Below are 21,689 nucleotides of genomic sequence, written 5' to 3'. Positions count from 1 at the left end.
TGGAAACATAGTGGAAAGAGCTGGCGGAGGTGATTTTGAGAAGAAAAATGGCCAAAAGAGAAAGATATGTGTGTGCTGTTCTTTCCCCCTCTTTACTGAAACAAAAAATTTCCATGGGTCCCCCCACAAAAAAAAAAAGTCAGGACTTTGTTCTATGCATCAGCATGTAAACTACAGTCAGCAGGGAGTTCTGTGTTATTGCTGTGACTGCACAAGATACTGGACAAAAACCAAAGGAACTTTAACTCTCATAGGGTGCCATATAGCTTGAAAATGTTGTCAGGTTCAAAGATCTGAAACCAATTACACAGAGAAAATCGTCATGATCTCCAGCTGGGGAAATTCACACTATTTCTTTACTTCCTGTTTTCTAAAAATAAGAAACATGATAACTTCTTACAGTGTGTTACAAACAATGGAGATGAAGCACCAGATGTTTTGCAGTGTAGCTAGGTGCAATAGTTTCCAAAAAATGCATGTGAGAGGATACCACAGCCTTTTCCCGTCAAGATACTGCAGAAGGACATTTCCATTAGTTAAAAAAAATGTTTAGTGCATGCATAATATTTTTATAACTTATTTACATTTATCATCTTTAAACATACTGCACCGTTTCAAAGCCTCAGGATAAGCTAAGATCCTGCTCGCTTAATTAGGTGCCAGGCATATTGCAGTCCAAGCTCTCCTCATGACCTAAGTTTGATCCTGGCAGAAGCTGGGTTCAGGTAGCCAGCTTAAGGTTGACTCAGCCTTTCATCCTTCCGAGGTCAGTAAAATGAGTACCCAGTTTGCTGGGGGTAAAGTGTAGATGACTGGGGAAGGTAATGGCAAACCACCTCATTAAAAAGTCTGCCATGAAAATGTTGTGATGCGACATCACCCCAGAGTCAGAAACGACTGGTGTTTGCACAGAGGATTACCTTTACCTTTATAAGTCATGCAAATACTACCTCCATATGCTCCTCTGGCTTGTCCTATGTAAAGTCTGTGAAACGGAGAGCCAAACTAGACATGATGGAGACCACTCCCATTTTAAAGTGATTTAAAACAGTGTGTAGAGTTGCCAGCTTCCAGGTGGTTGCTGGAAATCTCCTGGGATCACAACGGATCTCCAGGCAACCAAGATAAGTTCACCTGAGAAAATGGCCACTTTTGAAGGTGGGGTCTATGGCGTTACCCCCTCAGGCTCCACCCCTCTCCCCAAATTTCCAGGTATCTCCCAATCCAAAGCTGGCATCCATACAGTGTGGCAGGCTGAAGCACTCTTGCTCCTGCCCCTCTGCACCTTCTCAAGTGCTGAAACACCTGCAGGGGGAGGGGATAGTGGTGGTGTAGCTGTTTCATCCTGAGGGCCAAACTATACATGAGGTTTGCTGGATATATCCCCTGATATATCAGAGGGCGGGGGGAGGCTGCGGATGTAGGATTATCAACCTCCAGGTGGGGCCTATCAATTAAAATTCTCTCAGAATTACAGCTGTTCTCCTGACTACAGACATAAGTTCCCCTGAAGAAAATGGCAGCTTTGGAGGATGGATTCTTTGGCATCATTTCCCTGCTGAGCTCCCTTCCCTCTGCAAACTCCCCCCAGGATCCCTGGAATACTGGTTTGGTTTTTGGTTTTTTAAAAATCCTTTTTGTGTTGTGTTATATGCTCAGTTATAAAAAGCAATATATTCATAGTTTTATGTCCAAATGTATGAGTTCTGTGTTTTTGCCATTCAAGACTGCAAAATGAGCACTGTTAAATTAAGTCATTCACTTATAAAAGTACTCAGATCTATTAGACACTGACCATAATTTAGAAATCTCATCCTAAGTAGAGTTACACCCTTCTAAACTCACTGACTTCAATGACATTAGAAGGATATACCTCAGCACTAAGTACTGCACTGTATACATTTGTGCAAGAGAGCAACATCATGTTTATTCGCCTCCTGTGTTGGGTTGGAGTAAAAATAGGTCTTTTCAGTTTTAGAAAGAAACACCAATCTGCTGACCAATGTATGCTGCAGAAAGCATCACAAGACTAATGTTTAAACAGGTGCAGGAGGGAAATAGCTGTGTACATCTGATCTTTGAGGTAGATCATCAAAGTCAGAAAACAACAGCTGGCAATCTGATTTGTGTACATGCTCTCTTTCTGTTGTTAGCAAATATTGACTGCGTCTAAGGGCATTTATCCTTTGCATTGTGATCCTTCTTCTTTAATAAAAATGTCTTAGTATCAAATATCTGAAATCCTCAGCATTCAACAGCATTGCTGCACCAGTAGTGATTCCATGATTCTTTCTTACTTTGGAGTCTGCAGGGCATTCAGTAGACTCAGCCTCCAAATCTTCCATCATTTGGGATCTTCCTTTTTCTTCCAACCACACAAGAGAAGGGTGGGGTAAAAGAGATGGATTCTTGGCATGCAGGTATGTTTACTCCTATGAATGAGGTGAAGGACTCAAGAGAATGTGGCTGTGCTTCATAATGAGATAGAATGCATCACCAAAAGTGATCGACTAATAGAAAAGATAATTGCAGTCACCCTTCTGTTAGCAAATGCAAAAGGTGCATACAACGAAGGTTGGTTTTCATAAAGTATTTCCAGGAGTATGTAGAGATGACATTACCCTCCTCTTTTCCATTCTTCTCTCTATAAAATAAAAATAAAGTATGTACTGTTTGAGACATAAAAATATAATTTCTTCTCATTGAGAAAATAACATAATTTACTATGGAAGTGATTTTGAAATCTGGACTTAGGGAGGATTGTGTCACATAATCAGGGCTTTTTTTGAGCAGGAACACACAGGAACACAGTTTCAGCTGGCTTGGTGTCAGGGGGTGTGGCCTAATATGCAAATGAGTTCCTGCTGGGCTTTTTCTCCAAAAAAAATCCCCTGTGCATAATTAAAAGAGGACACAAATTAGCATTCATTCTGTTATTCCTGAACCAAATGTGTTTTTTAAGTCAGGACCAATGGAGAGACAATAACAGTTTTTGTTACATAAATGCTTCTAGAATATCTGTTTTTTTCTATCCAGTTTATGGCTAGAGCTAAAATCATGTAGAAATGATTGCATTTCTACATATGCACTGGCATACCTTAGTCTCTTGTATGTTAACACATCAGTTCTCAGGGTTGCACTATAACTGTTTTGCATTACCATCTACATGAAAATATAAGTTTCTTTGAGAGTAGAGGCTCAAGAAAGTGCTACCATCAGCACAGGTATAAGAATGTTCTCTTAAACCTGTGGAGGTACCAGCTCACAGAAACAGCTGCCACACAAGCCCAGTGGTTTCTCATGCTCCCAAGTTCTCACATGTTAGCAACTGCATTCTGAACAACTCTTAATGCCAACAATGACTGTTCATTTTGATTTTTATCTGTCTGTCTGTCTGTCTATCTCTATCATCCTGTGTTGTTTTAAATAAATAAATTACAGGCAGCATTATGGGAATGATGCATTCAGCGGTAGCCATTTGATCAAACTGGCAATTGTATTAGATGGAAGGGCTAATGATGGCTACTTAGAAAAGGGTTGCTGGAAGTGGCTGCTTTTTCTTTCTAGTCAAAGGTTGGGGTTTTTTTCAGCTGGTGACTGCCACAAGTGAATCATATACTTTTCTCACACTGGCAAGATCCTCACCTGGTTTCATTTCTGCACCATAAATAAAACATTTCCTGTATGATCCTTTAAGTGCATGCTGTTATCAAGCAGCCTTCCCTGGGCCCTGCTAGATAAGCCAGGCATTTCCCCATGGCAAGGTCTTCTATTGCTCTGCATTCCTTAGGCATGTGAAATATCAGCTTCGAACAAGCCTTATATGATACCTGCGGTCATTGCCTCCTGAGCTCATGATTGGGAAATCATTGCACATAATCTGCTGTGCAAATCATACAGGAAATGCACAGTCCTGGAAATCATATCTAATTTCCTACTGTCTTATCAGTGATATGAAAACGTCCGGATGTTGCCAGGCTAACATGTTTACCACAGTTCAGTTCAGTAGTCTTCAGCTATAGCATTCACTGTCCTATAGAAGAATGCTGCTTGTTTTGCATATTTAACACTTTCCCCTTCACCCTCTTGGAAATAAGGGCCTGGGAGAGGAGTTCTTTCTTAATAAACACTGAATTTAGGCAATTATTCTTGGGTCAATAGGTAGCACAAAGTGAGGCAGTAGAATTTCTGGGGCTCTGAGCAGCCACTTTCCCCTCATTCTATACAAATAAATGGGGCTAAAAATCTCTCCCCATTCACTAATATGGAACAAGGAAACAGAGCTGCAATTCAGAAAATAACTGAGGAGGAAATATAACTCTCCCACCCTGTGCTGAATGCAAGGAACACTGGGGGAAAGAAAAAGATGGAAAACAAACCTCCATCTGTTCATGTATCCAGTCAAGGAATGAGGTGGTACGACTGTAGACCCCTGGTTTGTTTTCTTCTGCACAGCCCACCCCAAAACTGGTAGTTCCTACCAACTTCCAAGTATGCGTAACTTCACATACCAGTGGTCCTCCACTATCTCCCTGAAATACGCAAGAAAAAAGAGTGTTTGCCTGTGTCTCAAAAAGAAAAGTACATCAAATAGTGAGCATTTATTGAAGGAGTTGAAGCATTTTTGAATGACATAGCAGATTCAAACAGGCAACGGGCTTTTTCCCCTCTTCTCAGTAAGACCAAGATATTGTAAAGTGTAAAAAAAAATGGCATGTGATTGGGGATCCTCCTTTGAGGAACTCTTTGCCTTTATATTGCCCACCCATCTGCCCCACCACACACACACACACACACACACACACACACACAATTTTGCAGTCTCCTGCCTCATAATATCTCTAATGTCATTTTCTCGTAGCATTTCAATGAATAAATTATTTATTTATTTGTTTGATTTATATCCCGCCCTCCCCACCAAAGCAGGCTCAGGGCAGCTTATATGTTCATGTATATACATGAGATATAAAAATACATTAATACATAAAAACATAAAATCATAAAAATATCAAAACATTTCAAGTGCTATATTGATCTTTAGATGGTAATCTTTTTGATAAGATGGGTAGCTGCCTATTCTAGGGTTGCCAAGTCCAATTAAAAAAAAATCTGGGGACTTTGGGGGCAGAGCCAGGAGACTTTGGGGGTGGAGCCAGGAGACATTGGGGGTGGAGCCAGGAACAAGGATATGACAAGCATAATTGAACTCCAAGGAAGTTCTGGCCATCACATTTAAAGGGACAGCTCACCTTTTTAAATGGCTTTCTTCCATAGGAAATAATTAAGGATAGGGGCACCATCTTTTGGGATTCATGGAATTGGACCCTCTGGTCCAATCGTTTTGAAACTTGGGGGGTATTTGGGGGAGAGGCACTAGATGCTATACTAAAAATTTGGTGCCTCTACCTCAAAAAATAGCCCCCCCAGAGCCCCCAATACCCACGGATCAATTCCCTATTATTCCCTATGGGAATTGTTCTCCATAGGGAATAATAGAGTGCCTAGTAGACATTTCCCTCCCCCCCCACATGCTTTCTAAAGGGGGGGAGGGGCTCCATACCAGGGAATCCCCCCTCCCTGCCCCCTCCCTCTCTCACACACACAAATACTTACTTGGTCTTCTTCCGGAGAACTCTGCCTGCTGTGAAAACGAAAGCAAAGAAAGGGAGGGGCCATTCTCCGAAGCCCTTCCTGTTTCCTCTTCCTGCCCAGCCTTAAAGGGGCAGACATTTTACAAACTGCTCAGGAGCTCTACACCAACATGAACCCTACATGTATGTTCTCCCCCCCCTCCACCCCCCCCCCCGCTTCCCGATTTCTGGAGACCGGGGGATGAAGCTGCAAACCCAGAAGTCTCCCGCCAAAGCGGGGGGGTTGGGAAGCCTAGCCTATTCTGTTTTATATCAAGTTTTACTATTCTACTGTTCCAGCTGGATGTTCTATATAAAAACAGATCTTAGGTTCATGCTAGAGGTGGTTCAGATGTTTCAGAGTCTGTTGTAGCTTGTGATCTTAATTAACAAATGCCTGGTGGAAGAGTGCCTTCATGCAGGCCCTGTGGAACTGTACAAGCTCTTGCAGGGCCCTAATCTCCTCAGGGAGCTCATTCCACCAGCATGGAGCTATAACAGAAAAGGCCCTGGCTCTGGTTGTCATGAGCCTGGCCTCTTTGAGGCCAGGGATTGAGAGCAGGTTTTGTCACCCTGACCGAAGTGCTCTCTGGGGACATGTGGAGAACATGTGGGGAACATGTGGGGAATGGCAGTCCCGAAGGTATAGTTGTATATCATTTTGCAGCAGTAAATGTATAGCTGTATATCATTTTGTATAGTTGTATATTATTTTGCAGCAGTATATCATTAGTTGTATATCATTTTGCAGCAGTAAAGTCTCCCTTGTGGTGTCTTCTCATCCCATTCCCTCCTTCTCATCCCATTCCCTTCAGTCTCTTTCTCTCTAGAGCCAAATGACATGATACACCCAACAAATACCAGGCCATGGTTCACAACTGCATTCAGATGTACTTCAGGGGAACTCAAAAAGAGCTTGCTTTCTCAGTGCTGTAAGGGAGCACTGCAAGGCAGGAGAAGGAAGTTCCAGTTCCCCTCCCACCCCACTTTAATCAGGGTTCACATGCCCTAGAAAGGACAAACAGAGCCAGAGCAAAGGAGCAAAAAGCTCCACCCTTCAGAGCCAGTCTGGTGTTGAGTTAAGAGTGGTAGACTCTAATCTGGAGAACCAGGTTTGATTCCCTACTCCTCCACATAAAGCCAGCTGGGTGATCTTGGGTCAGTTACAGCTCTCAGAGCTCTCTCAGCCCCATCTATATCACATGGGGTCTGTTGTGGTGAGAGGAAGGGCAAGGGATTGTAAGCCACTTTGAGATTCTTTTGGGTAGTAAAGGGTGTGGTATAAAACTCTTATTCTTCCTCCCTTTCTGCTGGGGAAAGTGGGGTGGGAGAAAAACTAGAAATTCTTCCCCTCTAGCAGTTATCTCTCGTAGTACCAAGCAAACAAGTCCTTTTTAAGCTGAGCTCCCCTGACGTACATCTGAATGCAAGTCCAGTCGCACACCTGTGACCTGGAACGTATTGAGCATATCATGTAGCTTAGTCTGCAGTACCTGATCATATATACCCGCCTCAAAGTGGTCCCTTTCACATTCTAGAATTATACATCCCGGCTTGCTCTACTAGCCTGTACATATAACCATCTCTGCCATTTTCACCTATCCCTTCATGTAGGTAGATGTTCATTGTCAGTATATATTGAAAATAATTAAGTTAGCACTATTACTTTGAAGATGAAAGAGTTGCATCCAACTCTGTCATGAGTTGAATGAATTCTTCAAATGATTTTCCCCCTACCTCCCCTTTCCAGATGCAGCCCCCTGAAAAGCCATTTCTGAGGGCAGGAACAGCATGGGATTTCCCACTAAGTCCTTTTTTCTCCAGTTCTGCAGTACTATTCCTGAATAGGTTTGCCACCAGCTGCTTATTTTTTAAAAAATGGTTTCTTATTTATATAATTAGAAATATACATGGAAAAGAAGAGCTGCATCATAATTGCAACATATGACTTTAATATCTTACAAGGGCACTACATTCTAATATATTCTTTAAGCACCCAAAAGTAGCTGGGGAGTTGGCAGAACCATTATCCATTAGGACAGGTGATGTGCTAGTTGATTGGAGAATGGCAAATGTTGTCCTTATTTTTTAAATGGGGAGGAAGGATGATCTGGGGAACTATAGGCTGGTCAGTTTAACTTCTGTCTCAAGGAAAATCCTGGAGTGGATTTTTAAAAGGCTGATTTGTAGAAAATAACTTGGCAAAAAAATTTCTAGAAGATAACTTGGTAAAAAGACATAGCAAGCATGGATTTGTTCCTAATATGTCTTGTCAAACTAGCATCATTTTCCCTTCTTAGAGCATACTATGATGAGATTGTCAGTCCACAGAATCTGCATGGAAAGTCAGTAGTGAGTAAACTTAGAATTCAGAACTCTACACAGTTCACTATGAAATGTTTATATATAGATCCTCTTAATTTACTGTTAATCTATTTAATTCTCTTAGGAAATTATAATTGTAATATTCCTACCTGGCAGGAATCTACACCACCTTTTAAAAAACCTGCACAGAGCATTGAAGAAGTTACAATTCCTCCGTAAACCTCTCGGTGATTGCACACCTTGTTAGAAATCAAAGGGACACCAGCATAATTCATGGTTTCTGAAGTGTCACCTAGTTCAAAACAAATTACATCCTTCAGTTCAATGTTAACAAAACTGCTACTTTTTAGAAAGCAACTCTGTATAGTAGTTTAAATTCATGGTTTCTGAAGTGTAGTTCATGGTTTCTGTATAGTAGTTTTAATTCATAGATTCTGAAGTGTCACCTAGTTCAAAACAAATTACATCCTCCAGTTCAATGTTAACAAAACTGTTACTTTTTAGAAAGCAACTCTGTATAGTAGTTTAAAGAATCATCCCCTCCCCCATTTCATTCATATTCATGTATATAAATGCAACAGTGGAGCAAATTCTTTGGGTGTGAATGAGTCATTTATTCCATATGATACTTTTTAAAAAAAATTAAGACATCTGCAAAAATATTTATGGGTTGCAATATGGAACTGCTGCTTATGTTTTTCAGCTCAGTGAGATTAGTGGCAACAAATATGTTAAATTCCAAGAAGAGACATGACATTTCCCACCCGCATACCATAATCTGAGGGTAAGAATGGATGGCTCTGTATAAATATCAACTAACAAGTCTGTTCCTGTATTCTGGTCAGCTAAAATCATTATATATTAGTTTTTGTAAGTATATCTTGACTTTTCACACCTGATAGATTTTCAATTAGTAAAAAGTCAGCATTTGTTTTACAGACCAAAAAACCTACCTCCTTCTTCTGTTGCTCCCCATCCTGATATCCAACACATTTTCCCATCTGGAAAATATTCTCCAAAATTAGGAAGACAAATTGGCTCTATAAAACCTGTGTAAAAATAGTAATGATGTTCATACAGGAGCATTATAACCATGTATATTCTTGGCACTTTAACCAACAGTTCCACTAAAGAGTTCACTGGAACTTACATGTGATGTTACCAGAGAGAAGCTATGTGACCTGGTCATATTGCTGGAGCATGAACTCCTCTATATGTTACTACAAATTTCATTCTCAGTTTAGATATATCACAAATCTGTTTCTTTCATTAAATACAGAAAAAAAGCAATAAGAAAGAAACAGCAGGAGAATTAAAATTACCATTAAGTACAAGTGGATTGGCCAGTTTAATGAGTGCAATATCATTTCCCATTGTTTTGGGTTTATAATTTCTATGATATATAATTTTGTCCACAGAGTATGGATTAACAGAGTTTTCTTCCAGTGTTACAAAGCCAACTTGCACACTCCAAGCACTAGGGAAATGTAAACTAGAACAAAGACATAACAAAAAGAAAATGTTAGTACCTCTCAACGTTTAAAATTCTCCACCAAAGCTATATGATACATTTTTGGTCTTGATGCCAAATCAAATATGGCACAAGCACACATAGCCAGCACTGACACGCACACACCTATAATAAAAGTACCAAATTTCAAGGAATCAGGTTATAAGGACTTTGTGGCAGAATTTCTTTTGGGGTTGGTCCTTTTTATGAAATTGGCCACAAGAGGTCCAAGCTATCCAGCACTATCAAGCATTCATATTGCTAATAGCTTAAGCTGAGAATGTAGGTCAGCAGAAAGTAGGTTAAAGGTAAACGCTATCTCAGGAGAGCCTTAAGCCTTATATGGTATGAGTAGGAACTGGATAGAGTAAAGATAACTGGCCACCTGCAGATAAAGCTGGTAGTTCTGGAATGTAGATGATGAATATTATCAGATAAGATATAGATTGTGATACCAGTTTCCAGGGAAAATGCTTTATAAACCCTGGGATTTAGAGTAAAAGGGCTGCCTGCATGAGAGAGGGGGTCTCTATGCTGGTCAAGCTATGAAATTAACAATCCTTGTTAATTTCAAGCCATGAATCTAATATCTCCTGTTTGAGGACTCAAACATAGAATATAGCTCTAATATAAAATGGGACATGCTTTCTTTAGAATATAAAATAGATTAAGTTTGACTATAAGAATTGAGTAAAGATTCATCTGAATTCTAAATGCATAACCTTCTCTGTATCCGGAAACTGTACAAATGTTATCTATTGTTCTGCCTTTTATGTATTTTCATAAGTAGAAACTTAAGTGTAATAAAGTTTATCTGAGTCAGTTTCTGAGGTTGTTTGGGTTATTGAGCTGTACAAAAGTAAATCCCATCTCAGACTTATTATGAGTTTGGTTTTCTTTTCTTTTTTTAAGTTACAAGGAGTGATACTTGAATACCTGTGAGTTTGGCTCCTGTTAGCTGATTCTTCAATGATAGGTTTGATTGTTTGGCAACACATTCATGACCGTTCAAAAGGTTACATCACTACATTTCTTCCTAACAAGATTTCTTCCTAACAAGAAGCCAGATCCACATTTTTTTTAGTGGGGGTAAAATCAAAAAATTACACCCACACTCAAATAATGGGGGGAGCCATGGGCGATCTGCCCCCTCCCCATTTAAACAGCCTGCCTTGCAGAGAGGTGACAAAGGCAGGCGATCTGACTGCTTTTGCTGCCTCTCCGCCTTGCAGAGGGGTGGCAAAGGCTTGTAGAGAGGCAGCAAAGGCAGGCGATCTGACTCCCCACCCATTTAAAGACCCCACTGGCCAGCTGGCTGGTGAGGTCCTTAAATGGGAGGGGAAGCCACAGGGCTGCTTTTGCTGCCTCTCCACAAGGAAGAGAGGCAGCAAAAGTAGCCAATCTTTCTCCCCCCTCCTGCCCTGGGGGGGGGGGGCTCACAATTTTGCACCCCTGGGGGTGCCTGGGGCAAGCGCCACCTCTGCTTTCCCAGATCCAGCCTTGCCTAACCATGCATTCAGCTTTTCCTGTAGCCATCGTCACCGTTTTCCCAGTGTCACTGGAGGGCTCTTTTAGTTATTTTTAAATGGTAATTGCTATAGGACTATTGCAAATTAACATTCTAACAATGTATTATCATAATCTCTGAACTTGCAACTTTCTTTTTTTTTAAATTAAGTCTCTTATGCTTGCTAAATTATAAGGGAAAATATGTTGCCTGGTTGATTTGCTTAGGAAGAAAATGGATACTTCATTCAAGAGTCATGCCATTTCCTGTGACTGGTTGGAAAGGCAATCTTAAATATAGAAGAAGAAGAAGAAGAAGAAGAAGAAGAAGAAGAAGAAGAAGAAGAAGAAGAAGAAGAAGAAGAAGAAGAAGAAGAAGAAGAAGAAGAAGAAGAAGAAGAAGAAGAAGATATTGGATTTATATCCCACCCTCCACTCTGAATCTCAGAGTCTCAGAGTGGCTCACAATCTCCTTTATCTTCCTCCCCCACAACAGACACCCTGTGAGGTGGGTGGGGCTGAGAGAGCTCTGCAAGAGCTATGGCTGACCCAAGGCCATTCCAGCAGCTGCAAGTGGAGGAGTGGGGAATCAAACCTGGTTCTCCCAGATAAGAGTCAGCACACTTAACCACTGCACCAAACTAAGCTGCCTCATACAGAGCCAACCCACTGTCTTTCAGTGTTAATATGGTCTACTCTGAGAGATTCTTGTGGATCTCAGGAAGAAGTCTTTCATGTTATCTATTACACAATCATTTTTCAAAAACTAGAGATGCAAAGGATTAAACCTGGAAACTTCTGCATCCAAAGCCAATTCTCCACTACTGAATGACAGCTATCTATTTTATCAGTCCCCTTGCTTCATTTTTCAGTACATGAAGCTGTCTTATACTGAGCCAGGCCATTGGTCTATCTAGCTCAGTATTGTCTACTCCTCTGACTGAGAGCAGCTCTTCAGGGTCTCAGTCAAAAAGGTCTTTCACATTACCTCTTTTCCAATACTTTTAACTGGAGATGCCAGGGATTGAACCTGGGATCTTTTGGGTGCAAAGTAGATGCTCTGCCGCTGATCCTCATGGAAAAGACACATTCACAATTGCTAGTTTTCTTGTAGCAGAAGGTAAATGTGCCTTTTTATTATGCTGGATCCTAAATGCTTAATTATCCTATATCAAGGATTTGCTCCTCATTTTCCACACACACTACATTTCCATACACACTACAGTGTGCTTTACACATTACAACGGTTGCACAGGAGCTGTTTTTCTATTACTTTTCCTCACAGTACTGCTGTAACATTGCTGAGTGTAGCCAGGGTTGAACACAAGGGTCCTTCCCACACAATCATTGCACAGTTGGGATCAGGGCAAAAATTTGGTGGGAAAGCCTGGTGCAATTGGTCCTGCTCAAGAAGGTCTGGGTTTTTCAAATTCACAAAAATGCCACAGCGGAAAAAGCAAGGAAAAACAGTTCCCATACTATTGCTGTAAAAGTCACCTCCATAACATGTACTGGGGGCCAAAGGGAGCATGGATGCCTTGCAGCATTATATTTTAAAAATGGAGTCCATAGTACAAAATGGAGAACACACACACTTCCCAAGCATCAAAGTTTGATACTGCCATAATAGCAAAATGAAACTAAATGTGACAAGAGTTCATCTGAATGTACCATGAATCAAAGCCTCTTAGGGTAAATCAACCAAATCTGTGATAACACAGCAAGCGAAGAACACTTACTCATAAACACAGTGAGCAGCTGTGACAATCCACCATGAGGTAATGACAGATCCACCACACAAATGATATCCTTGAAACTGAAGGCTGGCCTGCCATGGCCACTGGTGAGGCCAGGATGAATTCCCACCAACTATACGTGGGGAATACCTGGACCTAGTGCCACACTCTATGAGAATGAGAGGGTGGAATGAGACATGCTATCAGTTTCAATGTGAGGTATACATTTTTAAAAAACGTCTTAAACTGTAATTTTGAGTCAGACAGACAGTATATTATCCATTCCTCATAGTTCCTAGAAAATGCCTCATATATACTTCTGGTGAGTACAGAAACTCCAAATCTAACTGCTCTCTTTTCCTTCAACTCACCTTCTTAAATATTCTATAATTTCTAAAATGTCATTTTCTAAAAATACTTTCTGCAAGATACTGCCATAGAAAACATGGCAACATTTAAGCCATAATCCCCCAAGAAAGTTCTTCTGCACAAGATGCATTAAAATGGATAGGAGCAACCATAATATTGCAGAACCTGCATTGCACTGGGTTTGATCCTGATGAACTTTTCTATGATCCTGGACTTTCAGCTTTCATATCCTTCCCCAACTCTTGTTGTGAAACTGAAGTTAGATTTTGACATTATTATTCCAAGACACTTACCCAAACATTTTAAGACAACCACATTTCCTGAGGCACACTCTTCTCTGAAATTTTTAAAAAAGACAAAATGTAAAGCATATTGCTCCCCTCTCCCCTTTTGTTCCTTCACCCACTCAAAATCTAGAAAATAAATTGAGTTACAGCCCAAACATATGCAGGGGTACTTTAATGGTGATTACATAAGAGTGCATAGGACTGTAGCTTAGGCAGGCAGGCAGGCAGGCAGGCAGGCAGGCAGGCAGGCAGGCAGGCAGGCAGGCAGGCAGACAGACAGACAGACAGACAGACAGACAGACAGACAGACAGACAGACAGACAGACAGACAGACAGATAGATAGATAGATAGATAGATAGATAGATAGATAGATAGATAGATAGATAGATAGATAGATAGATAGATAGATAAGTTCCATGTTCAAAATACTCTGTAAGCATAAGCTTCATTTATGTAAAATTGAGCCAACTGGGAGAATGTTTAATCTTTCATTTCTATACATGTTTAATAATACTCATCCCTACCTTCATTTAGGTGGGTTCTCATGGATCATAATGGAACTGTACCCTGTCCTTCTCACTCATTCTGTTCTGGACCTCAAAATGTACAAGTAGTGCTGAGCACGATGCAATATGTCTGACTGTTACCCTAGTGCGAATGTCCCACTTAGGGGGAAGAATGGAGATGCTGGATTTATTTATAGGAGATGCAGCATAATAAGGAAATCTGCAGTAACTCTATTAGCATTACTTGCACATGGCTGAGTGTTAATTGTGGAAAAGAAGATGAAAATTCTTTATTCAGTGTGGGGTTTTGTTTTATTTAGTACAGGATGGGAAAGCATCTGATATGAATGCACTTTTCCCCTTTAAGTCAATTAGAATCTGAATAAACTTTATATTGAATGATGTTTCATTTACTAATGAAGAAATAGTAATGAAGCCCAAGAGTACAGATTTTACAAACAGCATGAAACATTGTTTTGCAGATAGGTCATGTCAGAATCTGCAAACTTCCTTTTATTCGTTTTAACCTGACTGCTCAGCAATTTCATCGAATGCCCACAAGTTCTTGCATTGTGAGAAAGGGAGAAAAGTACTTCTTTCTCTACTTACTCCATCCCATGCATAATCTTGTAAACCTCTTATCATGTCACCCTGCAGTCGACATTTCTCCAAGCTAAAGAGCCCCAAGCATTTTAACCTTTCTTCATAGGGAAAGTGTTCCAACCATTTAATCATTCTAGTTGGCCTTTTCTGCACTTTTCCCAATGCTATAATATCCTTTTTGAGGTGCAGTGACCAGAATTGCACACAGTATTCCAAATGAGACCACACCATCGATTTATACAGGGGCATTATGATACTGGCTGATTTGTTTTCAGTTCCCTTTCTAATAATTCCCAGCATGGCATTGGCCTTTTTTATTGCAATCGCACACTGTCTTGACATTTTCAGTGAGTTATCTACCAAGACCCCAAGATCTCTCTCTTGGTCAGTCTCTGCCAGTTCACACCCCATCAACTTGTATTTGTAGCTGGGATTCTTGGCCCCAATGTGCATTACTTTGCACTTGGCCACAATGAACCTCATCTGCCACTTTGACACCCACTCACCCAGCCTCAATAGATCCCTTTGGAGTGCCTCAGAATCCCCTCTGGTTCTCACCACCCTGAACAATTTAGTGTCATCTGCAAACTTGGCCATTTCACTGCTCACTCCCAACTCCAAATCATTTATGAACAAGTTAAAGAGCATGGGACCCAGTACCGAGCCCTGCGGCACCCCACTGCTTACCGTCCTCCACTGCAAAGACTGTCCATTTATACTCACTCTCTGCTTCCTATTCATTAGCCAGTTTTTGATCCACAAGAGGACCTGTCCTTTTACTCCATGACTCTGGAGCTTTCTAAGGAACCTTTGATGAGGAACTTTATCAAAAGCTTTCTGGAAGTCAAGGTAAACAACATCTATCGGGTCTCCTTTGTCCACATGTTTGTTCACCCCCTCAAAGAAATGTAACAGGTTAGTGAGGCAAGATCTTCCCTTACAGAACCCATGTTAAGTCTTCCTCAATAACCCGTGTTTCATCAATGTGCCTACTCATTCTGTCCTTGATAATGGTTTCTACCAACTTTCCCGGTATTGAAGTCAGACTGACTGGCCTGTAATTTCCCGGATCTCCTCTGGAACCCTGTTTAAAGATGGGGGTGACATTTGCTACCTTCCAGTCCTCAGGAACGGAGGCAGATATCAACGAAAGATTACATATTTTTGTCAGAAGAGCCACAAGTTCAACTTTGAGTTCTTTCAGAACTCTTGGATATATGCCATCCGGACCTGGTGACTTATTAGTTTTTAATTCGTCTATCAGTTGTAGGACCTCCTCTCTTGACACCTCAATCTGACTCAGGTCTTTCAACACCCTTCCAAAATTAGTGGTCCTGGAGCGGGCAAACACTTCTCGTCTTCCACAGTGAAGACGGAGGGAAAAAAGCATTCAGCTTCTCAGCCATTTCCCTATCCTCCTTCAGTAATCCTTTCACCAAGGGCCCCACTGCCTCCCTGGCTGGTTTCCTGCCTGGTTTCCTCCCTGGCTGATTTCCTGCTTCTAATATATTTGAAGAAATTTTTGTCAGTCTTTATGGTTTTTGCAATATGCTCCTCATGGTCCCTTTTTGCCTGCCTGATCACAGTCTTGCATTTGATTTGCCACAACCTGTGTTCCCTTTTATTAATCTCACTTGGACTAGCTTTCTACCGCTTAAAGGAGTCCTTCCTACCTTTTACAGCTTCCATTACTTTGTTTGTAACCATGCAGGCCTTTTCTTATACCTGTTTGTGCCTTTCCTAACTTGTGGTATATATTTTATCTGAGCTTCTAGGATTGTAGTTTTAAATAGCCTCCAAGCTTCCCCAAGCGTTTTGACCATTCCTTTCAGTTTCCTCTTCACATGCCTCCTCATCTCAGAGAATTTACCCCTTTTAAAGTTAAATGTGGTTGTGCTGGTCTTTTGGGGCAACTCTCTATTTATACAAATAGTTAAATCAATAACATTATGGTCGCTCCCAAGCGGTTCGATCACTTTTACATCTCTCACCAAATCTTGGGCATTACTTAGGACCAAATCCAGGATCACCCCACCCCTGGTAGGTTCTGAGACCATCTGCTCTATAGCAGTCATTGACAGCATCAAGAAACAGAACCAGAACCAGAACCAGACCAGAACACATATTGACCCAATCAATCATATTGACCAGAACCAGACCAGAACACATATTGACCCAATCAATCTGCAGCTAGTTAAAATCACCTATTACGACACAGTTTTTACGTTTAGCCACTATCTTTAGTCCTTCCATCATATTATAATCGTCCTCTATCTTTTGATTTGGTGGGCGATAACAAACTCCCATAGTTAAATTTCCTTTTGGGACCTCTATTTCAACCCAAAGCATTTCTAGAAGGGAATCTAATTCTCTGACCTCAGTCTTACTGGACTGTATACCCTCTCTGACATACAGAGTCACCCCACCTCAAACTCTTCCCTACCTATCCTTACAATATAACTTATATCCAGGAATCACCGCGTCCCACTGATTCTCCTCATTCCATCAAGTTTCTGAAATTCCCACAGTGTCTATGTTTTCTCCCAACACTAAACATTCCAACTCACCAATTTTACTTCGAACACTTCTAGCATTTGCATACAAACATCTATAATTTCCCAGGCAAGCTAGGCCCACCACCTTGAGACTTTGGCAGACAGTCCATACTGTTTGTCACCATCTCAGTGGACAACTCTGATCAATTACCCGGTAGAAAAGTAACAGCTAACCCTTCATCTCTTTGAGATGAGTCCTCCCGAACCAGAGACATTTCATCTCCTGTCGGCTTTCCCCCAAGATTTAGTTTAAAAACTGCTCTGCCACCTTTTTGATTTTAAGCGCCAGCAGCCTGGTTCCATCTGGGGACAAGTGGAGACTGTCTCTTTTGTACAGCTCCCGCTTGTTCCAGAAAGCATCCCAGTGCCTAAAAAACTTAAACCCTTCCTCCTTACACCATTGTCTCATCCACACATTGAGACTTCTAATTTGTGCCTGTCTCTCCTGCCCTGCACGTGGAACAGGTAGCACTTCTGAGAAGGCTACCTTGGAGGTCCTGGCCTTAAGTCTCCCGCCTAGCAGCCTATATTCTTCCTCCAGGACCTCACGACTGCATTTTCCTACATCGTTGGTGCCAACATGCACCACGACCACTGGCTCCTCCTCAGCACTGTCTATCAGCCTATCTACTACACGCATAATGTCCACTACCTTCACACCAGGAGGCAAGTCACCATACGGTCAGTACATGGTTTTGCCACCCAGCTGTCTACTTGCCTAATGATCGAATCACCAACTACCAAGACCCCTCCTCTCTCCCTGCCCAGGGATGGTTCTTTGGCACGAAAGGATTCCCGCTCACCAACTGAAGAAGAGGTTCCTTCTGAGGGTGCATTCCCCTTATCCTCAGCATGCTGCTCTGTTTCCTCTCGACCCTCATGCTCCCTGGCAGCAATGGGGCTGCCACGTTTAGAGCGGGGCTCATCTAATATGCCCCCGAGAGTCTTCCCCGAGTGCCTAACTGACTGTCTCTGCTTCTCCAGGTCAGTCACCTCGGCCTCAAGGGTACGAACTTGTTCCCTGAGGACCAGGAGCTCCTTGCACCCAAGACTTCTGTCTATGGACAGATAGTCATACATGTGACACTCAGTGCAAAACACTGGAAAGCCCCCACCCCCCTTCTGGCATTCTACCTTCATGATAGCTTTTTTTTAAATATATATATATATATATATATATATATATATATATATATATATATATATACAGTCCCCTTTAAATCCTGTTTGTTTATGTGGCTCCCTTTCTGGAGGGTCAACTTAGCTTATTGGGAGCACAAGGAAATTAGGGATCTGGGTTTCTGGTCCTTACAGAGCCCCCAGGCTAAGAGCCACAGGCCAAGAGCCCTTTAGCTCTCTGCAAGGCGCAGCTTAACAATGCAAAGAGGGTGGGGAACACAGCCACTCCTAATCAATCAGCAACAATCACCTTCACCTTCAGCCCACTCAACCAAACAAACAGCAGTTCCCCAGCAACCACAAACTCAGAATTTTCAGCAGTCACACAAACTCAGAAATTCTCAGCAACTTCCCCAGCTGCTCACCCTTATATCAGTTATTCTCTGCTCTATCTCAGAGCTTCTCTGCTCTCTCTCAGAACTCTCTGAAATGTCTCACTAGGGGGAGAGGCCCTATCTCTTTAGTGAAGCATCCAAAACATACCTCAAGAAAGTTGCATTCTGTGGAGATGTTGCCTGATCAGCTGATAGCCAATGATTTGCAGTAACAAAGTACCTTTGAAACTCTTCTTCAATGACAGTCACAGGAACGTAATCTGAACTCACAAAGCTGCAAATGAATCCAATTTAAATAGCAAATTTCAATAAATGTTAACACTAATTTATCAACCCCATTTATTTGCCCCATGCTTTAAACTTTCTAGATGGTTTTTCTTCCTCAAAGTAACAACCTGGCCAGTGCATTCTGCACCAGCTAAAGCTTCCAGATTTGAGACAAGGGCAGTCCCTTGTAGAGGGCATTACAGTAGTGTAGTCTCAAGGTAACTGTAATATGGATCACAGTTGCCAAGTAGCTGCATTCAAGGAAGAGAACCAATTGCCTTATCCACCTAAGATGATAAAAGGCTGATCTGGCAGTAGGGTTGCTAAGTTCCCTGCTTCCCATAGTGATGTCACCCAAAAGTGATGTCATCAAAATGGTGGCTCCCGTGTGGGGCTGCTCTAGGTGTTTCCAGAAAAACTCTAGCCATTTGGGAGGTAAAAACTCTATGGTACCCATTGTTTCCCCTCCCAAATGGCTAGAGCATCCGGGAAAATCATAGAGTTTTCCCGAAAATGCCACATGGGTGCCGCCATTTTGATGATGTCGCTTCCTGCTGACATCATTGTGCCAGCGATTGGGCTGGCGGGTTGGGAACCTCCCACCTAGGGGATTCCCCGCCCACACTGGGGGCTTAGCAGCCCTGTTTGGCAGTGGCCCCCACCTGGGCCTCCATTGCAAAGAAGACTTCAGGAGTATCCCCAGGTTCTTATCCTTAGGTGCTAACATCAAAGGCACCCCATCAAAGGTCACTGCGACTTAGGTACAGGACCTCCATCTTTGTAAGATTCAATTTCAGTCGACTCTTCCTGAGCCACTTTGCCACAGCTTGCAGCACCAGGTCCAGATTTTACAGGGTCTAATGAAAGCAAAACGAAAATGCTAACCTAAGCTCTGCTAAGGCAGTTCATAGAATTAAAATTTTACTGAGTAATAAGTCATTGATGTTAGTAAGCACTTTGTGGCAAAACCATCTCACTTGGTATCAATGGCATATATCAAAAAGTGGGGTTTTATAAGCAGGACTTTTTTGTAGAAAAAGCCTAGCAGGAACTCGTTAGCATATTAGGCCACATCCCCTGATGCCACCATTGTTTAATATAGGGTTTTTTTGTAGAAAAAGCCCAGCAGGAACTCATTTGCATATTGCCATACTCCCTGATGCTGATCCATCCAGAAATATGTTCCTGTGTGTTCCTGCTCAAAAGAAGTCCTGCTTGTAAGCAACATTTTGACACATAAAGATTAGTTTTGAAAAAGAGATTTTTAAAAATTCCCCTTATTGTTTAGCAAGGTCTGTATTCCTATGCAGTACCTTGAGAAACCCAAGTATTTACATGTAATACTCCCATATTTGCTTTTCCAGTCATCCGAACAAACTGTCTTCCACATTCCAAAAGCAAACACCTGCAACACAGCCTTCTTGCCACTCAGCCTCACTGTGGGATGCAAAAAAAAAAAGACTGTTGGTAAAGAGCCAATAGACGAGCCAGATTGTTACAGCAGTATCTCAATTCATTGCAGACTCAGTCTGTGTTGTATAGAATGCTGGGCTAGGACTAGAGTCAAATCTTCATTTGCTGTTAAACTCAGCAGGTGATGGGTCACTCATTCTCTTTCAGCCTAACCTACCTCACAGGGTTGTTGTGATGATAAAATGGAGGAGTGAAGAAGTGCAGTGCCTTGAGCTCTTTGGAGGAAGGGTGGGATAAAAATGTTCAAATGTTCTAAATAAATCAAATTGGGCACTGTCCTGTATAGCATAGAACTGAATCACATGTACAGTATAACTAGCACTATGCCAAGGGTGTCAAACCTGCAGTTCAGGGGCTGAATCAGGCCCCCGGAGGGCTCCTATCAGCCCCCCGAGCAACTAATTCCTTGGCCCACTCTAGTCTTACTTCAGACATGGTTATAGGACAGAGAGGGCATTAGTTACAATGACAGATGATCTGTATCTATAGATCAATCAAAATGAATCTTTCTACATTCTGTTAGACTTTTCAGTGACATTTGTCACAGTCAATCATTCCTTGTTTTGGGATCATCAAACTCAGGAGTAACTGATGCATTTATGAGGTGTTGTATGATGTTCTTTTAAACTACCCTAAACATTCAAAAAGTTAATATACAGAGACTTAAACAAAGAAAATCCCTGGACCTGGGAATTGCCCTCCGTGTGTACCCCCTTTTGTAGGCAGTAATAACTAAGCTACATACAAAAAAATGATTCCATGAACAATAAGCAAGCATTTTTTTGTTTTTCAAGTAGTCATAATATTTGAATGCACTCTTGGGTCTGAAGGCAAAACTCTGTTTTGGGGGGAATTATTATCAATAATCCATAATAACAAATTTACCACATCGATATTCATCCTCTCCATCTTTACAGTTGAAGACACCATCACATCTTGCTGACAGATCGATACATTTAAAAGATGACCTGCACCGAAATCTTCCAGTACAGTTGAAATATACTGATAGAATGGAAGAAACCAGTCCATGTTAATAGGTCAAACCTTTGGTTATCTTGAAGTATTTTAAAAGATACTTTAGAACACAATTCATGTTGGGTGAATTAATGAAAACATAACTTTGTATTAATAATGCCTGAAGGTAATATGTTAATTGCTACACAATGTTGTTAAACCTATTAATTAATAACACCATTCTAAACCAGTAGCATTGCAAAGTTTAGCCATCTCGTCCACATTGGTAATGGTAATCCTAGTTTCCATAAAGATTTTCATTGTGTGTGTAGACAGACCGACAATCTCTGTTTTTTATAGCACTATTGCTTGTCTCCAGGCCAGTTATGAAAGCAGCAACTCAAGACAAGGTCTTTGCATGTTTGCTAGGTATGTACAAGAAAGTGATTTTGT

At 41.4% G+C, this 21,689-nt stretch overlaps 1 protein-coding gene across 1 annotated transcript in view; it reads right to left on the bottom strand.

Moving 5' to 3' along the window:
* Positions 1–248: 248 nt before the first annotated feature.
* TMPRSS3 (transmembrane serine protease 3) overlaps positions 249–21,689 on the bottom strand; it is a 34,559-nt gene continuing 13,118 nt past the window's right edge. The window contains exons 4-13 of the mRNA XM_060235261.1: positions 21,168–21,284; positions 20,123–20,246; positions 18,691–18,816; positions 13,370–13,413; positions 12,711–12,876; positions 9,278–9,447; positions 8,909–9,004; positions 8,105–8,247; positions 4,380–4,532; positions 249–293 (exon numbers count right to left, since the gene is read on the bottom strand). Of these exons, the coding sequence (XP_060091244.1) occupies positions 249–293; positions 4,380–4,532; positions 8,105–8,247; positions 8,909–9,004; positions 9,278–9,447; positions 12,711–12,876; positions 13,370–13,413; positions 18,691–18,816; positions 20,123–20,246; positions 21,168–21,284 (1,184 nt within the window). The remainder of the gene's footprint in view (positions 294–4,379; positions 4,533–8,104; positions 8,248–8,908; positions 9,005–9,277; positions 9,448–12,710; positions 12,877–13,369; positions 13,414–18,690; positions 18,817–20,122; positions 20,247–21,167; positions 21,285–21,689) is intronic.

Source organism: Heteronotia binoei, chromosome 3 (genome assembly GCF_032191835.1).
Source record: "Heteronotia binoei isolate CCM8104 ecotype False Entrance Well chromosome 3, APGP_CSIRO_Hbin_v1, whole genome shotgun sequence".
In the NCBI taxonomy this organism is placed as follows: domain Eukaryota; kingdom Metazoa; phylum Chordata; class Lepidosauria; order Squamata; family Gekkonidae; genus Heteronotia; species Heteronotia binoei.
This window is presented reverse-complemented; position numbering and strand designations above follow the sequence as displayed.